This window comes from Anneissia japonica, unplaced genomic scaffold (genome assembly GCF_011630105.1).
Source record: "Anneissia japonica isolate Jap-2015-1 unplaced genomic scaffold, ASM1163010v1 scaffold1812_len1207588_cov181, whole genome shotgun sequence".
In the NCBI taxonomy this organism is placed as follows: Eukaryota; Metazoa; Echinodermata; class Crinoidea; order Comatulida; family Comatulidae; genus Anneissia; species Anneissia japonica.
In genome coordinates, this window is record NW_022726379.1 from 687,033 (window position 1) to 698,006 (window position 10,974).

A 10,974-nucleotide genomic window follows, 5' to 3' on the forward strand; every position below is an offset into this window, starting at 1 on the left:
GCGGGGGGAAACAAAGGTAATAATTTTCCCGGTTAGTAATTTATGACCCGGTGTGACACTCTCCCCCTCACACACATCCCCCAACCCATCGCCCATTATAAAAAAACAATACGACAGGCCTTACCTTATATATAATATTAGGCCACACATGTGCATTTTCATTATAGTAATACCAATACATTTTAAATTTTCTTCTTCTTTGAGTTCAGACTATTGTATGTGCTCAAATAACTTAGAAGCAAAGGAGGACAAGCAAATGTTTTATATGCGCGCGAAGCGCGCAAAAATGTTTGAGTTTTGGGGATTATCATATGGCTACTATGACTACTACACACACGTGTGTTTGAAGCTAAATATAAGTTTTTTTCATTATGGTTTTATTTATTACAAACACAATCTTTAACCCAATACACATTGAAGCCCTTCTTTTTTATTTTCTTTCTCTTTGAGTTTGGGCTAGTATTCAATTAACAGAAGGCGAGGAAATGCACAAGTTAACCCTAAAATTTGTGTTTTTAATGCAAATTTCGTCGGAATTGACAAGAATCCTGTCAAAACTCCATAAAATGTACATTTTTAGAGGAAATTTACCTACTTTACCAAGAAATGTGCACAAAGCGCTTCCAATTGGACATTTTCAGGCACTTTTAGGGGTGAAAAGGCATCTTCGGTGCCGAGGAGAGATTTTCCACAGGACTTAACCCTTTGCCCCCGGTGGTTACACCACTACAGAGAATATCTGGCGGATTAGATCAAAGGCGCTACTAAACCAAAATGCGTTGTACGTCTTCTCATTTACATCAGACATATATCACTCACAAGTATTTCGCTCTAACTCTGTGGAAATTTTTTTAAAGTGGATAAGGGAATGCCAGGGTGTTGTGATATCTGGTCATATGATATCTTCCTTTTAATTCTTGCCTTTATATTTATCTTCTCTTTTTCTTTTTTCTATTCCCTTTCCTCTCCTTTTCCCCTTCTTTCTCTGCCACTGTCTGTACGTATTTAATCATATAGAGGATCCTTCATGATTTAAGCATGTCTTAATCTAACACAGCATACGCGTTGTATAGTTCTCTCGGGTTTTAATAGTGTCCAGGTTTGAATGTAGACTTATGTTATTTCAAAAGTGTTAAATTCATAGATTGGGAATTAATTTTTTATAGTATTAACATCGATAGTTTAAAATTTAAGTATGAAATAACATCACATGCTTCAACAATCAAAATGCCGAATTACTTTAGTATTTTTTCTGCTTGCACATTCACAGAATCTTTTAAACCAGTGTATTTGATAGTTGACAGAATCACATTTTGATATAAAAATGTATAGCTTATGATTATGGTTTGAATATAAACACCTGTATTTATATGACAAGACAGTATTTAGTGTGTTTACCATTATTGAATTTGTTTAATTGTACCCTACTCTTTACTGAATAAATATGATTCTTTTTTCTATAGTTGTACAAACATTCTATAGAAGTTGTATAGTTCTCTCGGGATTTAATAGTGTCTAGGTTTGAATGTATACTTATGTTATTTCAAAAGTGTTAAATTCATAGATTGGGAATTTATTTTTTATAGTATTAACATCGATAGTTTAAAATTTAAGTATGAAATAACATCACATGCTTCAACAATCAAAATGCCGAATTATTTTAGTATTTTTTCTGTTCGCACGTTCACAGAATCTTTTAAACCAGTGTATTTGATAGTTGACAGAATCACATTTTGATATAAAAATGTATAGCTTATGATTATGGTTTGAATATAAACACCTGTATTCATATGACAAGACAGTATTTAGTGTGTTTACCATTATTCCATTTGTTTAATTGTACCCTACTCTTTACTAAATAAATATGATTCTATTTTCTTTAATTGTTCGTACACTTACACTAACGTTCCGCAAACTGCGGGTTGCGACCCAGCAGTGGATACGCAAAAATATATTTGTGGGTCAAGAGCCTTGACAAAAATCACAACATTTTAGATAGACCCTTTTAGAGACCATATCGGCATTAGGATACATTGAAATACAGTTTGTTTTGTGATAAATTTCGTCGATATGTCACCTCATAACTAAGACCAGGATTAAACTTGACAAAAACGTCTTATTTGAGCGCGCATATCTCCACTCCAAGTTTTCCGCTGAGGATTTTAAGTAGCATGATAAGTGGTAAAGCATATTTTCATCTATGCCTATTAGGTTGTTTACAGGCCCGTATGTAGGTCGAGGTTGTTAAAAGGGCCTCCGGCTGGGTCCAGAGGCCGAGAAGCTCTGACAAAATAGCATTTTGAGGCCGTATTTAATGGATTTCTGTAACGCAGAATTCGCCTTCGTTTCAAACTGTCGATCGCGCGACCCAAGTTAGAGTCGTCAAAATATTTTGCAGGGTCGACGAACGTTTAATGTTGTCGGAGACTGGTAGCCTAATAGAACTTGTCATGTCATCCTTTCTTTGTGCAAGTGTGTGCGAAGTAGTTTTTTCTGAATTGGGCATTTTCTTCCACAAATTAAAACTTCGGGGAGAGTTTCCCCCCCCCCACCACCGTCGGGGAGAAAAAGCACAATTCGTCTGGGAGAAAAAAAAAATTATATGTAGTTTCTACATATTAGTAGACTCTAAAATCGATTAAGTAAGCCTTTGAATCCCCTAATTTGTCAAAATTTTCGGGGGCTTCGCCCGCTGAACCACTTTCGTGACCTTTTATTCGAAGCTTGACGACGCCCACTTTGCTTTCGTCGGGGAACTCTGACCCCTCGTTAGGGGCATCGGCCCACCTGCCCCCCCCCCGTCGGGAAAATTCCGGAGCTACCCCTGCACATTTTTTTCTGTAATTTCATAATTTCATACATCATATATTCACCAAATACCAGGGATTCAACGCCTAAAACTCTTCGCCAGTAATATCTCGTGTCTATGATAAAGTGTCTAAGTAAAGTATGACATATGCTATTTCATATTTAGCTGAACTAATACTACCAATCTGTTGGCGTTTGACGATTGGTTGGTAATGGACTAGATCTAGGTGTGTCTAACCCCTCATGGGCGGATCCAGCCGGGGGGCCATGAGGGCCCGTGCCACCTCCTACCCCGGCGTCAGTTAAGCTGAAAAATAACAAAAGAGGGTGACAAATTTGAGTTAAAGAGAGGAAGAGCTAAAAAGGGAGTGCACCCATGAGTTCAGTACGGAATACAGCAGTGGGCGAAAGGAGAGCTCGATTATTTACCACTTATTGGTGGGGCTGAGGTGGGCGTGGCGGCGTGAACTTCATAATTGTGCCCCCCGTCAGAAAATCGCTGGATCCGCCCCTGCCCCTACTTTACATTGGCACAGTGTTGTGTTTTGGTCTAAAACTCTTCCCCAGTAAAATCTCGTGTCTGTGATAAAATTTTGATTTTTAATCTGCTATGTCATACTTAGCTGAACTAATATGCCAATCTTTTTGCGTTTGTCGATTGGTTGGTACCGTAATGGACTAGATCTGGGTGTGCTCACCCCTACTTCACATTGGCATAGTGAGTCGCCTATTAAGAACCAGGGGTCTAGGCATATACTGTATTGTTGTGATATTTCTTTGATTTTTTTCTTCTTTCTTGTCAGGATCTTGCTAACTACCGTCTTATTAAGTGAAATTTACCAAATTCATTATAATCAATCCAAATAGTTTGATTTTAGATTTTTCTAGCTCTTGATTGCTGTGCTGTTTGAAGTAATACGCAGTTGAGGCATTGATCACGGCTCCTAATCATAAGCTCTGAATTGCTCTCCGTTCCTCTTTTCTGTGTTTAAGTTTTTTCTTGTTTAATAGTTAAAGGCGTTTTAAAGTAGGCTAGACCTAGCTGCTAACATCTCCTCAATAATTGTACTGCTTATCGAAAGGATAGGCTCCCAGCGGGAGCGTGTGTCTATGCCCTATACTGCATGCTTTATTGTATTTATGTTTGCTGTATCCACATGGAATTCGGTTATCAGGAGATGTGTGGTGTTGTATTTCTTTATGCCTTTTGTACCGTAATAAAGTACTTAAAAGGAACAGTGATACTTCCTGGGTGTAAACTAGGTCTTTTGTCAAGACCCACACATTTCGCGTTAATCTATGGTTCGTTTGTTTTTATTCATACAAGTCTGAATAACATCAATGTTGTGCACTGTCTCATAACTAATTTAAATTAAAACATGTTTGTGACGATTTGCAACCTAGATAAGTGCACAAATCTGGAATATCGTATACAGGTTTATTAAAAGTTTCAATACACCAAGGGCATTTTTTAGTTCTTAGTGACTTAAAATATCCAGAAAAAAAAGAAAAACGTATGTAAAAACATTGGACGAGGATTTGTCGGAAATCAGTCTAAAGCCACCCTGTCAACACAAAGCCACACGTCACCTGCCTAAAGCCACCCAACAATGGACTATACCATTGTATAGTGGGGATGCTCAGTCTTGATCGTGCCATTGAGAAAATTTTCTCTATGATCCTGCTCTATAACAGATTTATACTGCTAGGAGCTGTTTGTATCAGGCCAACTATTTTATTCAAATGTAGTCTTATGAATGTCAATCTGGGAGTAACCTAGAGTTGGCATAAACATTCAGTACTCCAAGTGTAATACAAAATAAGGTGTAAATAAACATAGCTTCCCTTAATATGCAATCAAGAGGTTTCTAAAAATGTATTTTTCCGGTCAAAATTTTCATTTACCCAGTGTCATCACGTGTTACCATAATATAACTGTTATTCTTTTCTTTAATCATTTTTACTTAAGTTTTTACATTCTCATTATTAAAAGAGAGTGAATTAATTCAAGGTTTGTTATTGACCAAAAGGGAATACATTATAGATAGTCATTGCATTACACATTATAACAAAATGATAATTATCAATAGTAATGAATATATGTTAAAAACATCAAACTTAATCAAATGTCACATATAATTATTATAGGCTCTTTATATATTCGTTGCCTACAGTACTTGTCTAGAATAAATTTAGTAATTAATAGTAAATATTTATTAATTAATTTTCATATCAGTAAAAATATTACATCATATTTCATGATTCAGATTCAGATTCAGATTATTCTTTATTGACAAAGCAATGTCATGAGGGTTGTCTTCCTTGTTGTTTTTGCTGTTGTTGTTCCTTGTTGGGTTAAAGATTATAAAAATACACCAAGATACAGAAAAAGTTAGTTAAATATATATCAAACACATACGGTATATTTATATACAAAAACAAGGTGAGTTAAAATAAATTTTAAAATATAAATAATGATAAAGATATCCAGTGTATTTCAGTGCAGATGTCGAAGTTTTATGAGCGTATGGCAGATGGTATTAATTAGTTCTTATATCTGTTGGTTTAAACATTGGGATGACGGAGTCTACCAGATCTAATTGCAACAATGAGCAACTATGGCCGTTGGTTACACTTGGAGCTAATGTTAAAGTATTATAATTCTAGTTATAGTCTAGTTTTTAACAATTTCAACCCGTTAATATTTGATAATTAAACATTCATGATTTATATCATTCGACTTCCTGTTATCTGCAATGATTTCGTTTGTTTCATTTACATTAAAAGTTAGATAATTATGTTAAATAAATAAATACTCAGTAAATAAATAACTAATAATAAGTAAATAAATATTTGTCATTTCTAATAAAAAGAAGGGGAAATAAAATTTTAGATGATAAATAATGTGCTTTTGTTTAACCAGTGCACTAAATTTTACAAACCTGCAACATTTCAGGTGCACTTCGGTAAAAATACTTCTGAAACCAGATGAATTTATTCAAAGAGTAAATAATAGTTTTGGTGTAGTGTAAGTATGGTTTATGTAGGTCACTTGGTTTTATCAATTAAAATATATCCTAAGTAATAAATGTTTGACCTTGTTCTTAAGCCACCCTTGTCTAAAACCACCCAACAATGGACTATACCATTTTAAGGTGGGGTCCAATAGATTGTTTGTCCTGATCTTGCTCTACAATAGGTTTAGGTTTCTAGAAATTATTTGTATCAGACCTACTATTTTATTCGATTCTGTTTTATGAATATGCCTTTTCCAGGAATCGCGGTAGACATGTTTAAAGCTACGTTTACATCAAGCCCGGTTTCCGGTCCGGAATCCGGAGAAAAAATCGTGAAAAATGGGTTCAGTGGTAAAGGGACCGTTCACATCATCAAATTCGTACGATTTTCAATCCGGACTCTGGATCTGGACTGATGGATCTGAGAGCCATTTGTATCCTGAAATCGTACGTTTTTTTTTCCTTAGACCAATCAGCAACAAGCTTGCTTGGTTCGAACCAATCGAACGCATAAGTACTTAACCCAAACAACCGTGTTCCGTGCGCGATGTGAACGCAGCGTTCAAAGAACGTAGCAACTCATGATTTTTTGTCCGGGCTTCGGACCGGATCCGGGCTTGATGTGAACGTAGCTTAAGGGATGACAAACAACCCAAGTCAGTGGTGCGTAACCAAAAAAAATCTCAAATGTAAGGGGTGCCCCTCCCAAACCACCCCCGCTCGTGCTTTCTCACCTCCCATGGCCACATAATGCAAACAATTTAAAATGTAAAAGAAAAAGGTCTTGTGTTCGATGTCGAATATATAAAACACCGGCTACCGGCACATTGACCTCTGACGGTTAGTGCCAACAAATTTGATTATTGTTGTTTATTTCCGGGAATTATTTCAGCCGCTCCAAATTTCTTTCCTATTCTTCTTTCTTCCTATGCTTCTTCCTTATTTTTGTTAAATTTAATTTATTTTACTAAATACTTATTTATGCATTAGGCCTATATATATATATATATATATAATATATATATATTATATATATATATAATATATATATATATATATATATATGTATATATATATTTGAGAGAGCAGCTCAGCTCAGTCGGTTTTCCATGTCTGTATTGTATAATGTCATTTATGAAATAATAATTAAGACCCTGGATTAAGCCCCTACTGAAGATTCCTGTACTGCATGTTAATTATTATTTAATAAATGACATTATACAATACAGACAAGGAAAATTTAATATATTAAATTGAATTAAATGTATTAACTTTCCGTCACCCTTTTTCTGGAATAGGCCTCCGTGGCAATTTTGTTTAAAAGCAGTGAAGCAATGAAAATAATAACAATCTAATCTGGAGCCTCCATCAGCTTCATAAGGCCACCCTTGCAGCTCTTTATCACACTTCCCCTAATGACGGTTAGAGTATATTAACCGACACGTTATTACAATCCAAACGGTTCTCCTCAAAACCACGATACCATCAATTGGGATTTTTAACATATGCCACATGATTTACCGAAAACATTATGCCTAATTATTTATTAATTCGCAATCATGCTGTAAAAGTTGTAATTTTAATTTATTAGGCCCATTGTCTGTTAGTAAGATAAATTGTTCATGCGATTAAAATTGGAAAATTTATAGACTAAGTGTATATTCATACATTCATTCTCATGCGGTATATTTTATTCAAAAATTCAAATATAAACAATACAAAGGTAAAAAGTAATTGCCAAATATACCATTGTAGTAAAAAGAACTAAATTGCATTAAATTTGCAAGCAAAAAACAATTCACAATAAGCATATAAATACTTAAAAAGCAGAAATGCAAGCATTAAAAAGCAGAAAAGCAAGCGTTAAATTAAGAAGAAGAAAACAACAATTCACAATAAACGTACAAATACTTAAAAAGTGAAAAAGCGTATTCCAATAAATAAAAAAAAAAAAAAAAAAAAAAAAACATTCATAAAGAGAAATAATTAAAAATGTCAAAAATCATTATTATAAAAATTTACATTCAAATCTTTAATCCAAACATGGTCATTATAATTTATTATAGTAATAATTGCAATAATTCATACTTAAAATGAAAAAAGCAAAGGACAATAAAAAACATTCAAAAAGAGAAAAATGAAATTTCCAAATTCATTATCATTATAAAAATAGTTGTTCTAATTCTAAGTATTCATTAATTCAATATTTATTTGAATATTGCACAAGAAAAAAACGTGATCGTAATTATTTATTGTTGTGGTTAGTACAATCATTCTTAATTCAATTTGCAAAACCACTGAAGACCCCATCAAAGTACACAACAACCAAACAGAAGAGAAAATTGGACTGCAATAAAAAAAAAATTATTAATTATTAAAGCTATTGGTAATGATGAATTCAATTATTTAAATAGAGAAAACATTGATAATTATTTACAGTTATTATTTATGCTAAATTTTTAAGAAAAGAGAATATGATAAAATGTACACTGCTCTTCGATTGAGATTGGGGAAGGTAAGTACTATTCCGTATTCAATAAATCAATAAGAAAGGGTAAGGGGCTATTTCTGTATCTGGAAGTGTTGCACTTTAACTGGGATACTTTACTACCATTTCTGAAATTGTAATTCACTCTATCACACCGCAAATCGGGCAACAACTGACAGAATTTAGGGTATTTTTGGAGTTTTTTTTTCAAATTTTTTAGAAATAAGTAATCTACGTTTGCTGAGCGTGTACACAAAGTACATGCACCATTATATAATGTATAACTGTTACCCAAAATGATAAGAAGAGCTCTTTTCTGAAAAGATTCTAACATATTAATTTGTCGGTTAGTGAGGACAGAATTCCAAACTGGGGTAGCATAATTTTTCCAATAGTGAACGTACGTATCCTTTATATATTGTGATCTAATCTGGTCTTGATAGGTTAAATTTCTTTAAAAGTTTTAACATAAATAATTTACCGTTCACTACAGTATGGTACTACAGACCATTGATTGTTTTCATTTCTTTCTGTGATAACAACCTAATCTCTACGTCTAAAATAAGACTAACTATTATATATTATTTTACTCTGAGGCCCCATAAATTGATATTCCAGGGATCCCAATTTTGGATAAAAAATAAAAACCTACAGGCAAAACTTATTGTTTTCTTACACCTGTTGTATGGTACTGGATTTTACTATGGCGTGTGATTACCATGACCCACACTTTGTAGACGAGATTAGGAAGGAAAACGTACTACAGCTGAAATTATGCATGACGTCATCTTAAGAAGCCATGCCTCCCTCGGCTGAAGTGGTTGCATTTAGCAACTACCAACTGTTCGCGTGGTAGTTGAAAGAAAGTTTGATAGACAGTTACATTTTTGAATTGCTTTATATTTTAGTTTTTGCCGGAGTGGTTTACGAGGGCCCTGATTGTAAACGTGAATGCAAATCACCAGCGGAAAATGCCGTCTGTAAGTACAACTTTGAAGTGGAATGGTACCACTCTTTGTCCAAGGCATGCTACGACTGCCCCTTTAATCTCAGCCACTGCAAGCTGGAAGACTGTATTCCACTAAATGGTGTAGAGAGACCGGTTATGGTGGTGAATAGAGCATTGCCTGGTCCAACAATAGAAGTTAGTATTGTACTTTTATTATCATTATTATTATTAATATTTTCATTTTGCTATTACAGTACAGTACAACTTAATACCTGTAAGTTATTGGTGTGCTGCAAGTGGGCTACATCACGGATATAGCACCACACATGACCCGCACGCATTAATTGTTTCTCATACAGTTAAGGCAAAAAGTGTAGAAGGCGCTATTCTAGGTCAGTTTGGTGAAATTATATACATGAATATGCATGCTTGACCTTCCCCTCGAGAAACCTTATCCTTATCATAACAGACTGTGAAAAGGCGTTTGTCAAAGTCCCGCACCAGAAGCCTCTTCAGAAAATGCGTACATACGGAATAGTTGGGAAAACCTTGAAATGGATTTAATCTTTCCTTACTAAACGTAACAAAGGGTTGTAATTGAGGGTAAATATTCGGATTGGGCTGAGGTCACTTCTTGTATTCCGCAGGGGACTGTTACTGGCCCCCATGGGCTTTGTGATTTACATTAATGATCTACCCGAAAATATTACTTCGCACCGACTCTTTGCAGATGACTGTATCATATATAGGGTCATAACTGGGTCTCATGATGCTGGTGATTTGCAAAAGGACCTTGATACGTTTACTGCACGGGGTAGGACAAATCAGATGAAAGTTAACCCAAATAAATGTTGTGTCTTGAGAATCACTAATGCAAAAAATATACACAACATAATTACTTAATTGATAATACTGTGCTTAATGAAACTAAGGATCACACCTATCTTGGAATTAACATAAATTGTAAGCTTAAATGGAATTTACATATTAAACAAATTATCAATAAAGCAAATAAAATGTACGTCGCAATTTGTAATCGTGATCCCGACATATTAAAGACCTTGCTTATAAATCATTAATTAGGCCGATACTTGAATATGCATCTGATATATGGATCCATTTACTAAACAATTAATCCAAGATATCGAAGCTGTGCAAAACAGAAGTGCGAGATTTGTCTTGAGTGACTACAGCAGATTCAGTAGCGTCTCTGCTATGAAAAAAGAACTAAAATGGGATTCCTTGCAATTAAGGAGATCCTTAAATAGAATGACCATTTTTCAACAAGCTCTACATAATCGCCTTGCCATTCCATTACAAGTGCACTTGCGTCCTGTCACATACTTCTCTAGACATTGTACATATTCCGAAGTGTCCGCCCAAAAGGACTGTTATAGATTTTCCTTCATACTAAGAACTTTACGAGACTGGAATCAAATTCCTAATTAAATTGCATCAATAGCAGACAAAGAAAGGTTCAAGATTGCTATATCCAACCACCTAAGGAATACAGAACGCCAGAGCCATATATATAAAGAGTTGCGACATTCCGCTCCTTGATTTACGAAAGTCACGTGGTACACACCGTCCATTTTGTTTCATAATCTTCCCGATGAACACATGCAAAGTATATGTGTTACGTACATTGCATATTCATTTCACACACTTAATTGGATTTACAATTATATTTTATAATTAACATCACTTAGTAT

The 10,974-nt window shown here is 34.5% G+C and overlaps 1 protein-coding gene across 1 annotated transcript in view; it reads left to right on the forward strand.

Moving 5' to 3' along the window:
- The window catches only part of LOC117113159 (laccase-2-like), a 29,669-nt gene that overhangs the window by 2,795 nt on the left and 15,900 nt on the right, over window positions 1–10,974 (forward strand). The window contains exon 2 of the mRNA XM_033256435.1: window positions 9,222–9,457. Within this exon, the coding sequence (XP_033112326.1) occupies window positions 9,222–9,457 (236 nt within the window). The remainder of the gene's footprint in view (window positions 1–9,221; window positions 9,458–10,974) is intronic.